Source organism: Dendrobates tinctorius, unplaced genomic scaffold, assembly GCF_039654945.1.
Source record: "Dendrobates tinctorius isolate UK_male_01 unplaced genomic scaffold, ASM3965494v1 ptg000060l, whole genome shotgun sequence".
Classification (NCBI taxonomy): domain Eukaryota; kingdom Metazoa; phylum Chordata; class Amphibia; order Anura; family Dendrobatidae; genus Dendrobates; species Dendrobates tinctorius.
The window spans coordinates 29483718-29503759 of record NW_027361728.1 but is presented as its reverse complement, the minus strand read 5'-3'; the positions used below and the strand labels follow the sequence as shown (position 1 = coordinate 29503759).

General features: G+C 41.1%; 1 protein-coding gene across 10 annotated transcripts in view; it reads left to right on the top strand.

The window, feature by feature from the left end:
* The window catches only part of NAALADL2 (N-acetylated alpha-linked acidic dipeptidase like 2), a 1451400-nt gene that overhangs the window by 1374363 nt on the left and 56995 nt on the right, over positions 1-20042 (top strand). For 9 of the 10 annotated variants that reach the window (XM_073578823.1, XM_073578822.1, XM_073578821.1 and 6 more), the window contains 2 exons: positions 7460-7565; positions 18807-19002. In XM_073578823.1, coding sequence (XP_073434924.1) covers positions 7460-7565; positions 18807-19002 — 302 coding nt within the window. The remainder of the gene's footprint in view (positions 1-7459; positions 7566-18806; positions 19003-20042) is intronic. The other variant, XM_073578816.1, reaches the window with a different exon arrangement.

Below are 20042 nucleotides of genomic sequence, written 5' to 3'. Positions count from 1 at the left end.
TAAGTAATCATCCCCTTCATCATCCTCCTCCTCCTCTTTTTCCTCCACCTCGTCCAGGAGAGGTCCCTGAGCAGACAATGGCTGAATGTCATCAAGGATTCCCTCCTCCTCTTCCTCCTCATCAACATTGGCTGCAGACGCCTGCTCATTAAGGTGCGTCAAAGTTTGCATGAGCAGAAGCATAAGTGGGATGCTCATGCTTAGGATGGCGTCGTCTGCGCTTACCAGCCGTGTGCATTCCTCAAAACGCTGAAGGACTTTACAGAGGTCTTTCAGCTTCGACCACTGCACACCTGTCAACTCCATGTCTGCTCTCAAAGTGCCTGGCCGTGTATCCTCCCACAAATGCATTATGGCCTGCCTCTGTTCGCACAGCCGCTCAACCATGTGCAGGGTGGAGTTCCACCTTGTTGCAATGTCGATAATGAGGCGGTGGTTGGGAAGGTGGAGCAATCGCTGCAGCTTCTGCATACGAATGGAGTGTACAAGCGACCGGCGGATGTGCGCGCACAGTCTTCGCAACTTCTGGAGCAGGGCTGTTAACTCCGGATAATTGTTGAGGAAGCACTGCACCACCAGGTTCAAGGTGTGAGCCAAGCAAGGTATGTGGCTGAGTTTTGAAAGGGCTATGGCTGCCACAAAATTACGGCCGTTATCACTAACTACCTTGCCTGCCTCAAGATGTATACTGCCCAGCCATGACTCAGTTTGTTGCTGAAAGTACTCGGCCAGCACCTCCGCGGTGTGTCTGTTGCCCAAACACATCATCTGCAACACAGCCTGCTGACGCTTTCCACTAGCTGCTTGATAGGGGGACACCTCGTGTGCAACAGTGTCAGCTGCAGATGGAGTGCTCGTACGACTGCGCTCTGTGGACGAGCTTTCGCTTCTGGAGGAGGAGGAGGGTCGAACGCCTACAGCCAACTGTTTCCTATACTGTGGGCTAGGCAGCACTGTCCCACCACCGCTGTCCCCTGTGGACCCTGCATCCACCACATTAACCCAGTGCGCAGTGATGGTCACGTAACGGCCCTGGCCATGCCGACTGGACCATGCATCTATTGTGAGGTGCACCTTTCCACTCACTGACTGCTTGAGTGCATGGACAATGCGGTCTTTCACATGATGGTGGAGGGCTGGGATGGCTTTGCGAGAGAAGAAGTGGCGACTGGGTAGGTCATAGCGTGGTACTGCATAGGCCATGAGTTCGCGGAAAGCTGCGCTTTCCACCAACCGATAGGGCATCATCTCTAACGAGATTAGTTTGGCAATGTGGGCATTCAAACCCAGTGTACGTGGATGAGAGACTGAGTACTTTCTTGACCTACTCATAGTGTCTGGGAGGGTGAGCTGGACTTGAGAGCTGCATATGGTGGAACTAGCGGTGGACAAGGCGGACTGAGAGAGGGTTGATGATGGTGATTGAGTTGGTGTTCTTTCTGATGGCCTAGATTCAGTCTTTCGTTGATATAACAGTGGGATTCCCTGACTGCTTTGGCCTTGCAACGACACCTCATCATTTGCTGCTATGCTAACCGGTGGGCTTACAGTGGGGGAAACAATGTAGCATTGCTGACTACCTTCTTTGTGATCAGTTGCACATGTGGTACTTGAGGTTTGGTGTTGTGTCCACGCTTGCAAGTGCATGCTGGTTAAATGTCTAAGCATGCAACTGGTATTCAAATTTTTCTGATTTTTCCCTCGGCTAAAGGTCTTTGCGCACTTCTTACAGATAACCTTGGCCTGATCATGAGGATTTTGTTCAAAAAAGTGCCACACTGCACTCTTCCTACTTTGGAAGACATTTTGCGGCCAAGCACGCTGTGCTATTTTGACCGTCTGGACAAGCTGTCCAGCAACTCTTTTGATTTTTGGAACCTGTCTTTGGAGTGCTCCGGGCCTGCCAGATAACAGCTGTTGCAATGTCGATGTCTGCTGTGGATGCTCCTCCTCCTCATCTGAGCTATTAGAAGCAGCACCCTCTTCCCCCAATGGATGCCAATCTGGTTCAACAACTGGTTCATCCATCACCTCCTCTTCAATGTCATGTGCACCTTCCTCTGTGTCACCGTGTATGGTGGTATAGTGTGCGGGAAGGTGCAACTGAGTCTCATCAGGGTCAGAATCTGTCTCATTACACTGGGAGGACAATGTAGTGCTCTGAGTGAATGTACCAGCAGAATCATCTATCAGTGGCTGTGCATCAGTGCACTCCATGTCAGATTCATCTTGGCCTGGGTAATTCATCATTTCACTTGATAACCCAGGCATGGTATGTGAAAACAGCTCAATGGAGTAATCAGTTGTATGGCCTGCGTCATCCTTCAATCTTGGTTGGGGTGAAGGACACAAGGAAAGGTGTGGTTCATGAACATGAGCATCCAATGACGACTCAGTGCTTTTATTTTTTGAAACTTCAGAAGAGGAGGCGATAGAGCAGGAGGCTGAGTCAGCAATGTAAGCCAAAACTTTTTCCTGAAGCTCTGGCTTTAAAAGCGGTTTGCCAACTCCTAGAAAACTAAGCCTTCGAGGCCTTGTGGAGCCAGACGATGACGCAGGCTCAACACCTCCTGCATTCGGTCCTATTTTGCTTTTGCCACTACCATCAGATCCACCACCAACACCATCATTACCAGCTGGCAACCCCCGCCCAATTCCATGGCCTCTTCCACTAGCCTTCCTCATTTTTGGTAAAAATGTACACAAAATCCCACAAACTATATAGTAATGTAAAACAAGGTTCAAGGTGTATATAGGACAGGGGAGATGTAGAATTTCTTAACACACTTGTGGACACTGTTGGATTGTGTGAGGCCCAGTGAATATCAAACCGCTATGTCACAGGCTCAATGTCGCAGGTGTGAAAAATGTCACTATAGTACAGGGGAGATGTAGAATTTCTGAACACACTTGTGGACACTGTTGGATTGTGTGAGGTCTAGTGAATATCACACCGCTTTGTCACAGTCTCAATGTCGCAGGTGTGAAAAATGTCACTATAGGACAGGGGAGATGTAGAATTTCTGAACACACTTGTGGACACTGTTGGATTGTGTGAGGCCCAGTGAATATCACACCGCTATGTCACAGTCTCAATGTCGCAGGTGTGAAAAATGTCACTATAGGACAGGGGAGATGTAGAATTTCTGAACACACTTGTGGACACTGTTGGATTGTGTGAAGCCCAGTGAATATCACACCGCTATGTCACAGGCAGAAATTGGCTAGTGTATGACAAACTACAAGGTGTATATAGAATTGGGCAGAATAGGAATCTCCCTTGAGTGTAGGTCTGTAAGAACGGAACATGTCCTCGACTTATCCTTACAGAGTCACACACAGATAGCTCCACTGTGGCTGTAATAACAGCCGTTACACGGTACTGAGAGAGGAGCGTGCACGTACACCGCTGTCCGGTGTCCGTAAAATTGTCAAACTCCGTGTTTTTTAAGTATAAGGACTGACACACGCTGTCGCTCTATAGTTTTGAATGTGATCAAACAGCAAATATACTTAACTGTTTGAAAATCAGACAAAACTAGAAGGTGGAGGTCTGTAAGAACGGAACATTTCCTCGACTTATCCTTACAGAGTCACACACAGATAGCTTCACTGTGGCCGTGATAACAGCCGTTACACGGTACTGTGTGAGGAGCATACACCGCTGTATGGTGTGAAAAAATGCACGCTCAGTACCTCGCGAGGACAAAAAAAAAATTTGGATTGCTTTTAAAAAAGCAGTTTGCAGAGCAGTGGGAAAACAGCAATGCAGCTATCAGGAAGCCTTATAAGGCAGCCTAACAACCAACACAGCTGATCCTGCAAAATATAGCCTCCACTTGCACTGCTCACACAGTGACTGGTGTGTTGTATAGGCAAAATCGCTAGCAGCAGAAGCAGTTTTTGGTGTCTTCTTCCCTGCCTAACGCTCTCCCTACAGAATCAGCAGCAGCTCTCCCTATTCTGAGATCAGCATGAGTAACATGGCGGTCGGCGTGCACGCCCTTTTATACCCCCTGTGACGCCCCCCAAAGCAAGCCAATGACTTGCATGCTCTTCTCAAAGATGGTGGTGACCCCTGCCTATGTCATCACGCTGCCCACAGTGTCCGTGGATCCTGATTGGCTGAAAAAGGTGGAAAACAAACTTTTGAAGCGCGACTTTGGTGCTAAAGTCACTGAGCTCGTGGCCGACCTCACCCTAGGGTCGGGTTTCATTTCATGAAACCCGACTTTACCAAAAGTCGGCGACTTTTGAAATTTTTCGACCCATTTCGCTCAACTCTAATGATGACAAGTAGTTGAAGTAACCTGGGGAGGAGGTTGATGGCATTAGCAATTCACAGCAATGGCGGAGTGTAAAATACATCCTCTGGGACCACATCGGCCTTTACTAAATTCATCGCTAAAGCAGGTTATGCAACATGTGCTGTTGATAGAGAAGCCTCCACAAGTCGGCTCGAGGTGATAGCATGCCATATGTAAGGGCTTCTCATGTATAGGACTTCTTATGCAATGTGCCATGAGACAATTCTTTGGCACTCTGCAGACCTATTGTTAGCATGAAGGAAAGTGATGACTATAGGGTGATTTTTGTCCCAGCATCCAAAAGGGAGCTTAAATTGGCTTACTACCAGGATAACCATCTCATGGCCTGCTGCATCTTAACTTTCTATTGTGCTGCTCCTGCCACAGCCATGACAACCTCACACCTCCTGCTTGACCATTGCATTTCATAATGCTAAAATGTACAGCTCCTGCTGGAACTTTCATTGCTGGCCCTTAATAGCCAGGCATATCAGGCTGTTCCTGCATGGCCATGCAAACGACACACATCCTTGCAGCCCATTTTGTTTTATAGCACCATGCAGTTCTGCTGATGCTGGGACATGTGCTTTCATGCTTCTCAAAAAACTGCTCTAAAAATAGGGCTAATATTGGAAAACGCTTGGTGCCATAATTTCTTAACGTTCAAAACAGAGCACCTGTTTTGTGTGCAGAAAGAAGAGGATAATATTAAGAATTGATTCATCATTTTGTACTTAGCAAACCAGTTGCTGACCCCTTAGTGCTATTTTTGCAATTAAAACAAAATCCTGAATCCAAGACTGTGTCTCAGAAAGTGTACCTCCTGTATCGTAATACAGGCAATCAACTTTTGGTACATCCTAAAGGAAGATTTTGAAAATCCACAAATTTAAAAATAACTGTCTATCTCACAAGTTGTGTGCATTTAAAAAAAAGTGTTCAATTTTGGTATGTGAAACTACTGGCTTATTTTGTCCCATTTTATTTCTAAAGACACGTGAATGTGTATTCATTATTTTGCTTTTTGTAATCTTTGTCACATATTAGCTTTTGAATACCTATTTTTATAGGTCAATTTATCAACCACACAGTGTACATCCCACAATCACACTGCATGCTGGTGCTATCTATTTCCCATCATGAACCTATGTGTAGCTCCTTCCCATCATAGTATTTTATGGATACATAACTTAAGCTGCATTTTTGTTGAAGAGATTCAAGATTCAAGGAAGCTTTATTGGCAGGACTAAATACACATTAGTTTTGCCAAAGCAAGTGTACAAAAGGTAATAGGAATAGGGACTGTAGGGATGTTGGGAAGGGGCTGTAGGAAAGGTGGATGGGGCAGATCCAGGATGGAGCTATAAAAGTCCATGGCATAGGGAAGGTGGATGGGGGCATGGGGGCAGATCCAGGATGAGGCTATAGAAGTCCATGGCATAGGGAAGGTTCATGGGGGGTTGGGGCATATCCAGGGTGGGGGCCATAGAAGTCCATGGCATATCATAGTTCTCTTTTTCGCAGTCTATGACATTTGCTGACATGTTGCGCTGCTATCTCCACTGCTCTCTCTTCTTCCCCCAGCAGGATATATGTTTTCTCTTCCTCCTTCATGGTGGTGAAATACGGGAAGAGATGTGAGAGTCTCCTGAAGTTAGTGTCCCTCACTGCTGAGTACTTGGAGCAGTGTAGCAGGAAGTGGGTCTCATCCTCCAGGGCCTCCTGGTCACAATGTTGGCACAGACTTTCCTCCCTGGGCTTGTAGCTCTGCCTGTGTCGGCTGGATTCGATGGCCAGACTGTGGGCACTGAGTCTATACCGGCTCAGGATCTTGCGGTCTTTGGGGTCCGGGAGTTTCTCCAGGTATGGAGCCAGTCTGTAGTCTCTCTGTAGACTCTGGTACATGGTCAGTTTATGTGAGCTGATGATGTCGTTCTTCCAGTCACTTATGTACCTCTCCTGGCCTTCGCCTACCATCTTCCTGATTCCGGCTTTTGTCAGGTTGCTGTGATTGGTGTTCTGGTCAGGTTGGGTTTGGGTGAGCTGTTCCGAGGGTCCTGGTTTTTCTGTTTCCCCTACATGTGTCAGGGCTTTATGGTGATGGGAGCTTGGATTGCTCCTACGTAGGTGAGCCCGGAATGACAGTGCCCTCTTTAGAACCGTTAGGTGTAGAGGGAATCTGCCCAGCTCGGCCCGGCAAGCACTGTTGGAGGTGCTCCGATGGACTTGGAGAAGGTGCTTGCAGAATTCCAGGTGGAATATTTCTGTTGGGCTTGAATCCCACTTTGACCAGTCTGGGTAGGTGTGAGGACCCCATACTCTGCTGCCAAACAGGAGGATTGGGGCGATGGAAGAGAAGAGGAATTCAAATTTAAAAAAAAAAATATATATATATATATATTACAAAGGTTGATTTGCAACTATTTTGTTGCATTTAAAAATTGTAGGTTCAACAATACTGCTAGCTCTTTCAGCAAATTATATTCAGTGCATGTACTGTATGTAGGTAGTGACCTAACTTTTAGGGTTAGGCAATTTTTCTTAATGGAAGATATACAAAACAAAAATATGTATTCCTCTGCTAAAAAAAATAACATCAAGAAGTTATAAAGTTATAAAGCTGCACGTGTATTAATTTTAGCAAACCTATCTTAATATTCAATTTTGTCAATAGTACACCATACATCTACACCATACAACTATACAGTGGTCGGTTTCTAAATTTTTAAGCAGTGTTCCATTCAGCCAGGTTAGAAACCAAACTAACAATTATATTTCATGATCTGGTTTAATTAGTGAAAGATATTGGTAGGGGCCATATGTTTATTTAATACCTGTTTTTATATACTGTTAGTTTTAATGTGTTTTTGCAACACTTAATATTACTTGTTCAAATCCATGACTAAAGCAAACAAGTTTTGCAAAACCATGACACTTTGGGCACATTGTTGAGAACATTTCAGAATGAATGTGAAAGGAAAGGCATTTAAGAAAACATGTTAAATGTTTCATCCTTTATTTACTTTTATAGAGAATTTTTCATTGCAGTAGTTATTGTTATAAATAAAAAAATTTTCTTGTGTTTTTGACTATATTTAAACATTGTAGCAATAGTCATTCTTCAAATGTCTTTTTTTTCATTGTTCTTTCAGTTGACCTCAGAAATGGTTTTGCGAATAGCGAGTGATCCAGTTTTGCCCTTTAATGCACTGGATATAGCATTAGAAATTCAGAAGCGAATGGAAGGTAATCCACAAGGTGCTCTGTTATGCATTATTGTTTCTTTGCTAAAATATATTGTTTGATGTGCATGACGAAGTAACTGTGCTAAACTTTTTGTTATTTAGTTTAAACGCATCTTTACTCCCATGGGCTCACTAACAACAGAAGGTTTGTCAATCGCATGTTTTCACTACTTTTCAACAAATCAGTGTAAGAGAGTAGCTAAAGGGTACAGTGTTGGAGTAATTCCATGAGTACATGAGTATGTTAAAATGGATGCATTTGTAGACACAAGAAATTTTATTTTCTACCCTAGGAAATTCATAAGCAATATGTATTAGTAAAATATTAATAAGGATACTGCACTTTGAGAATATTACAAACTCAGGTATTTCTTAAAGTTTCCTTTTTATAAAAGTTTTTGCAGTTTATAGCAAGTCCATCTCCTAGTTCATTCCATGAACTACTGGATGGACTAGCTGTTAAATATAAGTAACACTTATTGTTTTGCTTTTTTTCCAAGTTGTGAGGTGCTTTTGAGTCACCTGTTTAATTTTGTGAATTCGTGCATCCCATGAAGTTATTAGCATGCTTAGACATTTATTCAGCAAGGTTTTATCCTAGGCCTACTTCTGTTCCCTCAAAATTATGACTTATCTAACATTGAAAAAAATCTGATGCCCTAGGACCACACTTCGGCTCTTTGCAACTCATCCCAGGCACACAAATATTGGTGGATGTGTCTTCTCTAGAGATGTGCGGACACCTTGATGTTCAGGTCCGGTGGGTTCGGCCAAAGAGTTACAAACCAGAAAAGTACCTAGACATAAATCCAAACCCGGACACCATTCACTTGAATAGGGGGCCTGAACATCCAGTATTTGCTGCGCTGTTATGTGCATGACAGTGCGGCAAACACTACTTCTGATTGGCAGGGAAATCCTCTCTGTGGGTCAGAGAGCTGCGGTTCCCACCTTGTCAACAGACAGCGAGAGCACTTAGCTGTGATCGGAGGTATAAAGTTTACCTCCGGTCACTGGTGTCAGCTGATGGAACTACTGCTCCCATCATCCGACACCTGCAGCTGATAATAACAGTGAGAGCAGGAGCGGGAGATGGAGGTATTCATCTGCAGCTCCTGCGCTGTAAATAAATAACTTTAAAAAAATGGCATGGGTTCCCCAGTGTTTTTGCTAACCAGCCAGGCAAAACTCAATGCTGGGGCTGCAACCCTCAGCTGTCAGCTTCAGCAAGGTTGGTTATCAAGAATAGAGGGGTCCCCATGCTGTTTTTTTAATTATGTAAATAAATAATTTAAAAAATGACGTGGGGTCCCCCCATTTTTGTCAACCAACCTTGCTAAAGCAGACAGCTGGGGCTAGTATTCTCAGCCTGGTAAGGTGCCATGGATATTGGCTCCTCCAGCCTAAAAATAGAAGCCTGCATCTGCCAAGAAAAGGCACATCTATTAGATATGCCAATTCTGGCACTTTGCCTGGCTCTTAAAACTTGCCTTGTAGTGGTGGCAAGTGGGGTTCATATTTGTGGGGTTGATGTCACCTTTGTATTGTCAGGTGACATCAAGCCCATAGCTTAGTAATGGAGAGACGTCTATAAGTCACCCATCCATTACAAATCCTACAGTTGTATGGTAAATAAAAACACAGTGAGAATAAAGTCCTTTATTTGAAATAAGAAAAAACACAGTTTTCCATTTTTATTTTAAAGCCTAATTCCAGCGAAGCCCTTGCTCTCCTGTAATGAAAGTAAAATAAAAAAAAATGCCATACCTGTTCGTTCTGTCCCATGCCATAATCCATGTCTGGGTGATAAACAGTTTTCAACCTGGAAGGTGCCAAGATGCGTCCATCCAGGCAGAAAACCACTGATGATTGAACTGCTGCAAGCACAATCTCAGAGACCACATCTTGGCACCGTCCAGGTTGAAAATTGTTTATCTCCCAGACATGATATACGGCAAGGTGACCTCCCTCTGATGGGTCCTTGCTCTACAATATAAGCCACTTCTGAGCCACCAGCCTACAATTTTGGACAAACATGTCACTACCGGGCTAAGCCTACAATTTATGGGCAGGTAGAGTTGATAAAGGCCCCTGCAAGCCCAATGGGAGGAGTGCAAGATCAGACTGGAGGCAGCCAGCATCTAGTAATTAAATGAGCAAAAAAGATCAGCACCTCCTAATGTGAACACGTGTAAGCTGCGAAAGCTTCATAAAATAGACTAAAAAAGAACGCAGCAACACATGTGCATGAATCTAGGCTATGTGAAAACACAGAAAAACATTAAAAACTTTAACGAACTCAGAGACAGAATTGTGACAAGGCACAGATCTGGTCAAGTTTATATAAGAATTTCTGCTGTACTCAAGGTTCCTAAGAGCAAAGTGGCCTCCATAATCTTTAAATGGAAAATGTTTCGGACAACCAGATATCTTCCTAGACCTGGCCATCCAGCCGAACAGAGAAATTGTGGGAGAAGATCCTTGGTGAGAGAGGTAAAGAAGAACCCCAAGATCACTCTGGCAGAGCTCCACAGATGCAGTAGAGAGATGGGAGAAAGGTCCACAAAGTCAACTATCACTGCAGGCCTCCACCAGTCAAGCCTTTATGGCAGAGTGGCCCAATAGATGCCTCTCCTCAGTGCAAGAATATATGAAAGTCTGCATAGAGTTTGCTAAAAAACACATGAAGGACTCCCAGCCTATGGGAAATAAGATTCTCTGGTCTGATGAGCCAAAAGATAGAACTTTTTTGTGATAATTCTAAGTGGTATGTGTCGAGAAAACCAGGCACTGCTCTTCACCTGCCTAATACAATCCCAACAGTGAAACATGGTGGTGGCAGCATCATGCTATAAGGGTGTTTTTCAGCTGCAGGGACAGGGGAAATGGTTGCAATTGAAGGAAAAATGAATGCGGCCAAGTACAGAGATATCCTGGATGAAGACCTCTTCCAGAGTATTCTGGGCCTTAGACATTGCCAAAGGTTCACCTTCCAACAAGACAATGACCCTAAGCACACAGCCAAAATAACAAAGAAGTGGCTTAATAACAACTCTATGACCATTCTTGACTGGCCCAGCCAGAGCCCTGACCTAAACCCAATTGAGCATCTCTGGAGAGACCTGAAAATGGCTGTCCACCAATATACACCATCCAACCTGACGGCACTGGAGAGGATCTGCATAGAAGAATGGCAGAGGATCCCCAAATCCAGGTGTAAAAAACTTGTTGCATCATTCTTAAGAAGACTCATGGCTGTACTAGCTCAAAAGGATGCTTCTACTCAATAATGAGCAAAGGGTCTAAATCCTTATGATCATGTGATATTTCTGGTTTTCTTTAATAATAAATTTGCAAAAATTTCTACATTTATGAATTTTTTCAGTCAAGATGGGATGCAGAGTGTATATTAATGAGAAAAAAAGAACTTTTTTGAATTTACCAAATGGCTGCAAAGAAAAAAGAGAAGAATAATTTAAAGGGGTTTAAATACTTTCCATACCCACTTTAGTCTAAATAATACAGTAGATCATAGACTGCACGATTCAACAGTGTGATGCAGCAGTAAAAAAGCAAGCACAGTGCTAGGATGTATTAAAAGAAGCATAGAGTCTAAATCACGTGAAGTAATTATTCCCCTCTACTCCTCCTTGGTCAGGACTAATTTGGAATACTGTGTCCAGTTCTGGGCACCATATTTTAAAAAAGATCTGAGAAGTGCTACCTGGATGATGACCAAACTGCAAACTATGTACTTAGAGGACCAGTTAAAAGGTTTTAATCGCTGTCTACAAATATCTGAAGAGATGTCACAGTGTAAAGGGATTATCATTGTTCTCATTTGCACATGGAAACATGAAAAGCAATGGAATGAAACTGAAAGGGAAATGATACAGAATAAATATTGGAAAGAAACTTTTTGACAGTGAGGTTGATCAATGAGTGGAATAGGCTGCCATTAGAGGTGGTGAGTTCTCCTTCAATGGAATTCTTCAAGCAGAGACTGGACAGACATCTGTCTGAGATGGTTTTATGAATCCTGCACTGCATTGAGCAGGGGGTTGGACACAATGACCCTAAAGGTCCCTTCCAATGCTTAAATTCTATTTGTCTAAATACACATATATACACACACATATATATTTCTCAAAACATTGCCATCTATTTGGTCAGGCAGGTGCTTCATGCATTTGTAAGGAGGTGAGATATAATGTCTTTCATGCTCCCCTTCCCTCTAATTGTCTTCTGGTTCTTAATGCTTTCAGATATGTTTTATGATAACTGTCTGCGGTACTGCTACATGTATAACTATGTATTGCTGCTCATGGTTTATGGTATTGCCACTTGAATGTGTTAGCGTTTTATAGAAAACTGTAATATATTGCCTGGTATTCCTGTATTATAGTATTGCAGATGCTATATGCCTCTTGTACATGTACAGTTAGGGAAAGATTGTGCATCGTTTCTTGGGACATTAGAGGAGGGTGCTCTCAGTACATAGTCTCCCCATAAACTGGGTAGATGTAATTATGTTGTTGGCCACTAGAGGGGGTATACTAGTGGGGCCTGATAGAATGTTCATAGAGGGTTAATTGTAGGAGGGGCTGCTGAGAGTTAAGGTTAGTGTTGAAGAGTGGTTTAGTCAGATGGGGCCAGAGCACCCAAGTGTCCACATGGGCTATAGGCCCAGACAGCTCGGCAGCCACGTAAAGTTAAGTCATTATAGCCAATGATACCCACGACCACTGCATGTCTGGGGCAAAACAGGCTGAAGGAAATGTCATTATAGCAATGTCAGGCCAGGAAGGAACCGGAAAGCAGTCTAGGATGGTCCGCTCCGGGCATGAACTGCACAGAAGTGACAGCAAGCAAGGGAAAGATGAGGAAGCAAGGCATTGCTATAATGTACCAACTCTGGATGTAACATGCAAAATCCTAAGTAAAGAAAGTGTTAAAGTTGACTTGGACTGTGTCTCCACTGATGGGGGTCGCCTAGAAAAGGTACAGTTTTGGTCTGGGAAGTGCCTGGGTGAAGCTGAAACTGGAAATGCAGGTATACCGAGACGATGAGCGTTATTTCATGAAGGGGAAGGACTGGACACAGCTGCTACAGTAATACAGGTCATGACTACAGTCCTGTCTCTCCCATACACATTACAAAATGCAGTTCACACAAGGCAAGGTTGTTGCTATGGAATCATAGAAAAAGAGATCCAGGGATCTAGCAGATAAAATCTTAAACTTTAATAATGGTATATTTAACCATTGTTACATCCACATGTTGTCCATAAACAACAACATGGCTTCTTCACTTGTCATATACGCTTGATGCTACTTGTCCCAACCAGTTTTATGGGCTCTGTGTACAAGTCAGCAAAGGGAAAACACAAATTATATAAAAGAGTATACTGGACCTGATGGCTGCTAACTATGTATGAAAACTCTGTCTCAAGAGAATTTGGCATAGTGCACAGCATCCCAAGCAAACAATTGCTTTATTCTTAGTGCAGATTTCCCAAAGAACACAGAAAGTTATTAGTTTGAAGATTGTCTCCCTTTTATACCATGCTAGAGCACTGCAGGTGATTATACATAATTATCCTGAGAATCTGGAGTTTCTAAATGAAGCAGAGAAAATACACAGTCCCGTGCAACAAAGCTCCCCGGTTGGTTTACCTACAACTTATAAAAACCTAGTGGAAATGTGCAAACCACCAAGCACTTTTCTCCTGGTCCTCTTACAAAGTGTGTGTGTATAAATACATACATACATATATATATATTTATGTACATACACACTATACACACACAAGTTACAGTTCAATATTAATCTATATTTTTATCCAGACACATGTAGTGATAATGAAAAAACACTGATGATTCATCTTGTTTATAGCTTACAGTTTAGTGCATATTATAAGCGACCTCTCTTTCATACATTTATCACAAAAGCTCATTGCAGAACATCACTCTGGTCCAACAATTACAGGAAGGACAGACATTGCTGAATGATTTGTTGGAGTTGATTTATTTTACCGTGTTTTAAAGCTTTGTATTCTGAAAATGAATAACCTTGATGTAGGTATTTGGTTAAAAAGGACAAATTATTTTTGTATAGAGGCAAAGATTGTATCTTTACTAAGATGAAAACAAATGGTTAGTCTGGCACTTTGTACTCATTTGTACTAGTCTACTTTATATTATAGGAAATGGCACAGCAAATCTTGAATGATATAAGACCAAGAACCTGTCCGGTATACTAGGAGGCAATACTGTATCTGAAATGGGATGCAATAAATAAAAACTGTCTTTACTCTTGATATTGTAGGGCACATATTAAGGAAAAAACATGAATGATTATTGTGCCAGCATACATGCACTCAAACTGCAGTCTATTTGTCAACCTTTAAATTGTTCTATTTATTACACTAGCCCGTACAACTATTGAATTCAACTTTTAGATTTGAAGATTTGTTGCTACTGGAAAGAGTGCCCCAGTTTAAGGAAGCTTGCTTCACTTGAAAAAATATGTGCTATGACCAATGTACAGTTTTTGCGTGTTCATATTATGATTGGAGCTATAGTTTACTTTGTCATTAGCATTGGAAACAGATATTAATGAGAAATGCAGAAAAAAGAGAAGGGTGTTCTCTTTTCTGCATTTCTCATTAATATTTGTTTCCAATGCTAATGACAAAGTCAACTGTGGTGCAATACCTTTGATATCCAGTAATTGTGAGGGCTAAATAAGGTTACTAGCCTTTTAAAATTCTGCATGAAATAGTGTTGGCAGCAGATTATTCAGGATACTCTCCAAGCATGTGACAACAGAGCTTCTTTATTCAGGAACAATATATGATAAGCTTAATAGATCAGGAATAAATAATTGGTGTGTCTCTATCTGTTTAGCATCTATAACAGGCTGCTTCTCTCATACACAGACACAGGAAAACAGGAAATAAAGTCACATGCTATCCCTGTGTGAGCGTCTGGGAATTTTTTTTTAACTTTATAAACAGCATACAAATCTAGCAACTAAACACTCATAGACAGGAATGGAGTTGTTGCCCCACACATATTGCAACAAAAAGGCACGTGACTGGTGGGAGCTGTTGCTCTGTGAGGCTGATATTTTCTTGTTTCCGTAGCTGTAGGGACAACAGGTAGAATCTAAGCTGAAATTGCTGAAATTGAGCAACCTTGTGCTTGGTGATACTACATTGGAGAGGCATGGAGGCAGCGCTTTTTATAAGTCGATATCAGATGTTAGTGAAATTAGTTTTGAATGTCACTGTATGCATTTACCTGACATCCATGATACATAAATACCATGGATGTCAAGAAAATGGGTAAAAGATGCCATAAATTAAAGGACTTGACTTGTCGACTAAAAATCTTTATCTAGTACATTACGCGATTGACACATTTTAAGAGGTTGTTGTTAAGAAAAATAAACACATGTTGAAATATAAGACTACTAAAGATGATGTGGAAACACTTTCTGGCTGATTCATTTGATTTAGGGCTACTTCCAGGACTGTAGATCAAGTGTGTTCAATATATTAAAATTTACTTCTCTTTAAAGTTACCTAGTACCTTTATGTAAGTGATGGAAATGTAATTTCTTAATTAAACAGACTCCAGATATAAAAGAAACGGGTACACCAGCTCACAAGTCTTGCAGTATAATCCTCCTACTGGTGCACGGACAAATGAGCTTGTCAGATATTGACAGGTAAAAGATATCCAGCACTCCATGAGTGGACTAAAATCTTCAAATTTTTTTCAGAAACCTTAATCTAGACAGGGCAAATCAGTGAGCAAACTCAACTCGCTTCGACCATACGATCATGATTAAGACCTTCTCACTGAAACGCGTTGATTTTGCTGACTGACTTGTCTGGTATATAATTATGTACCTAAAATAAACATGAAGATTTTAGTCCATTCACGGAGTGCCAAATATCTTTCCACACTTCCGACAGATATTTGCAGAAATATTTTAGTACCATATGTGAAAAACAAATGTGCAATATTCAAGTTAAGTCGTTCATTTTGCAATCTTCCATTTTTAACTATGTATCAAACTCCATAGAATCAAGAAAAATCAAAGGTTCTGGTAATATATTAATATTTAGAATTGCTAATTTGTCATTATTAAATGTTGTAAAAATAAAAAAATAATGTATAAATAAGTGTAAAAAATAATGTGCAAGATTATTGCCTACAATTATATAAAATCCAGTACAACTACTGTGCTCATTAATCATTAGTTACACTAATGCTGACATTATGGAAAGTGAATGCTAAGTTGGAAAGTTCCGCTTTATATGGTGATGGAACGCTCGAGGTCTTTTCATACACTTAGTTTTCACCTAAGGGGATAATAACCATATTTTAAATACTAGTTAGACAGCACACTGAGGGTTACATTCTACTGCATGTCTCCTTCAGGGAAATAACTTACAAATTACTTTATTAAGCATAACATCTTTAAAGTTTACTGAATATAGCCCAAAGAAACATTTATAGTAATAGCAGATTTGTGACACCTCTTTCTAACTTCTATGTAAGCCACTCTTTATCTCACAGCCAGATAAGTTATAAATGTTGGAAAAATGCTGGAGCTAGTAGTTATGCATCCCATGATTCAGATCACACAAGTAGTTTGCTTAGGGCCAATCTCATTAACAGACTTATTTCTTCTATTCCACAATCTTATGTAACCATGCTGCAGGTAATTAGGTCAGCAGAATCTGCTGGTGTCTCCAGCATATCATTTAAAGATTAGTCAATGTTTTCCGTGTTTTTTAGAAAGACCGAAAAATGCAGAAAAAGCAAGACCACATAATACTTTATTGCTCACATAATATCCATGTGGTTTTTTGGATATGCTGAATCTAGTTTACACCTATTTTACATATTTTATGTGATTTAATAATGTATGAAACTTTTATAAAAGGGCAAATATATAAATAATATTATGAGTGGGTCTATCATCAGAACAATCGGCTTTATTTTGGATCCTTTCAGACAATAAAACAGGACATGCTGTTGGACTTTCTAACTTTCCCATACAACTACTGGTCAGAGTGCCAACACAAATTGTTTGGATACTGAGCAGCATAATTGGTTGACTTTGACCACATGACTGCATGCTTGGCTCCTGAGTATGGATATAGCCATCAAGTTGCAATTCATGTGTGCTTCCTGAGGCAATTAACTCCTTCCTGAGATTATACAGTTTCTTTTTTCATTTTACTTTTGTTTTTTCCTTCTCATCTTCCAAACAACCCCATTTAGTAAAATGGTAAAAGGGACTGATTCTCATTTGCAGAAATAAGCTGCCAGGACTCAGCTGTCAGGTGACCCATGACCAGGGGCTCCTTCCCTGCACCCTAGCTTGCACTATTCTCTGGGATACTTCTGAAGGTAAAGATGCGGGGGCCTCCACCCTTGCCTTATCTCCTGAACCATCCCTCCATCTGTTCCCTTGCCCCACCCAAGGAAGTGGGGAGCTGCTGTGCACCTCAGTACACCAACCCAACAAGCAACGCAACACGAACAAGGGGTAAATGAAAATATCAGGCATACAAATATTCACTCACATATAGCAAAGGAATGCACTGGGGAGTGGAGGATGGAGAAAAAAACAAAATAGGAGGAGAGAATGGAATTACCACACTTACAAACCCAAACCCACACAACAGTCACAGATAACTCCTCCAAACTCCATCTCATATAAGCACCAAAAGCACCTCTCCTCCAAGCCATGCAGCATAAGCTAACTCTGACGATTTGTTTCAATCAGGATCCAGATTATATAGGGGATAGGAGTGGCTAACCAAGCTCAGCTGAGAACTCAGACTCTCAGAGCTCCCAACATGGCCAATTTATCAGTGTTCTGCCAAAAGAAATTAACACCATTTAAAAAGAAGGTGAAGTGCTTCTTTTCAGCGCAAGAGTAGGAGCAATCAGATGCTGCAGTGTTCTGGCTCCTCTCTGTTGCAGTGATTCCATGATGCCATGTCTAAGCATAACTTTAAAGGGAAACTGTCAGCGGAGTTCAAATCCCCAAACTAGTAATATGTGCATTTAGCTATTTAAAAGACAAGTCCAGCAATACCTTTACATGGCCAGTCTGCTCCTCCATTGCCGAGAAATCAGCTATACACATGAGGCTGTACATCTGAAGCCTCTGCCACTCCAGCGTTATTCCCTGTCCAGCACTGCCACCTCCTAATTTACTGATGGCTCCTTTACCTGAAGTCACATAGCATATAGACCACCAACCACACAGGAGGAGGCAGTGCTGAGGTGGGAATAAAGCCAGAGTGACAGAGGCTTCAAATCTACAGCTTCATTTCTATATCAATTGATATTCTGATTTCATAGTAATAGAGAAATAGAATGTCTAGGTAAAGATATTACTGCAATTGTGTTTGAAGGAGATATCTGCACATATATAAAGTTTGGGGTGTGAAATTTTGCTGACGAATTCCCTTTAAATGTCATACAGATGACGAAGGCGTAATATTAGTTTAACATATTGTTGACTTACAAATTAATGTGTAAAAGAGTATGCATTAGTCTAGATCAGGTAATCCATGTTTATGGCTGTTACTTTTTAAAATGCACATACTCTTTTTTCCCTCCTTACCATTATTTAAGCTTTTGCAAAGTATTAAAATCTACAGAACTCATCTTAGAAGCTCCAAGGACGTTGCCATTACATACTATATTCAGCTGGACATACTTAGGGCCAAATTTAGTGCTATGTCGAACCAGCTATTAACTGTGCTTTTATTTATTTGGAAAAATGGACTTCATTGTTTAGGGATACAATATATTTATTACTTTTACGCAGATCCTATTTCCTGCCTTATTAAAACTGAAGGCATTTTAACCCATAAATAAAGTTATTTAATATGAAGCAGCATGCTAACATAATTTATAGGTGTTATCCTTTTACAATGTTTTCACTTCGTTATCGGTGTAAATTCAACAATTTTATCACTGGATGTGCTGCACCATGTAATTCAAAACACATAAAAATGTTCTCTTCTCATATTTCCTGAACAGCAACTATACATTTCTGTTACTAAATCTGCATAAATCAAATTTCTTCACAGGAATAGAGTGTTATTTGTACATCTGAAAATTCTGACTAAATAAATTTTAAATTATAATGGAATTACTAATCCATTAATCTAAGAAATATTGTGTAATTGTTAATACTGCCATCTGATTTTAGGTGATGATGTTCCTACTGATTTAATTGAAATGGCAAAGCATTTAAGAGAAACTGCACAACTGTTCCAATCTAATGAAATGAGGCCAGCAAACGACCCCAAAGAAAGGGACCCCATAAGGGTCAGAATGTTAAATGATATTTTACAAAATATGGAAAAGAACTTCCTGACCAGTTCCTCTCCTCCTGGATTTTTCAGGTAATAAACAGTACACAATGTATTAAGTGAATTAATACAAGAATCAAAATCAAGTATTTTAATATACTGGCTAGTAAATTTTGGCCCCTTAAAGCTGGTTTCACATTAGCGTTCTTTTGCGCAGAGCATCATGCGCGTCCATGCGTCATGCATACCTATATTTAACATGGCGTGTGCATGGTCTTGTGTTTGCACGCGTTCGTATGCATTTTCGTGCGCATGCATTTTTCAAGGTGTGCAAGTAGGCACGCCAGGCGCAAGCTGTTGCATTTTTGGGTCCGCCGAAAGGCGTCAAAAAACGCAAGAGCATGCTTGCGCACGGAATGCGACAAAATAACACATTCCAGTCTATGGGAAAGCAGGTGTGTGCATTGACATGCGTTTGTCTGCTTTTTCGTGCGCATGTGTTTTTTGGAGTAAAAATGTGTAGACACTGGTTTTAACCCTTAGAGAACGAATGCGCATAAAAAATGCAAACACATGCAAAAACGCACAATGCGTTTTTTGTATGCGTTTCTATTGTGCACGATGCGCTGCGCAAAAAAATGCTAATGTGAAACTAGCCTAATATATACTTGGGAAATGTAAAAAAAAACTCAGCAAACACATTTGTTTTGCCTGTCCTTTACTAGTGTTGTAATGTGCATCTATGACAGCTACTGTAACTCAACTATATTTACCTCTTAAAGAAGCACTCCCATCAAAATATGTATCCTCTCAATATATTGCAATCATCATATTAGATAGCTTTATTATCTTATAATTGTTCATTTTGCCTTTTTACCCAGTTAACTCTTCCTTCTTCCACATGATTTAAAACTGACTAGCTGAATCCTTCTAAGTTTTATGTAGAAACAGGAGGTCAATTTTCCCTGTATGAGTCATAAGCCTCTGCAAAGTCCCTAGCAGAGAGGAGGTGGGACCTACTGTGTCAGTAATTGAAGAGGGGAATGATAAATGCATGGACAAGAGACTTCCTGTTTCTACATAGAAAAGAGAAGAATTAACTGGGTAGACAGACAAAATGAGCAATTGTAAGT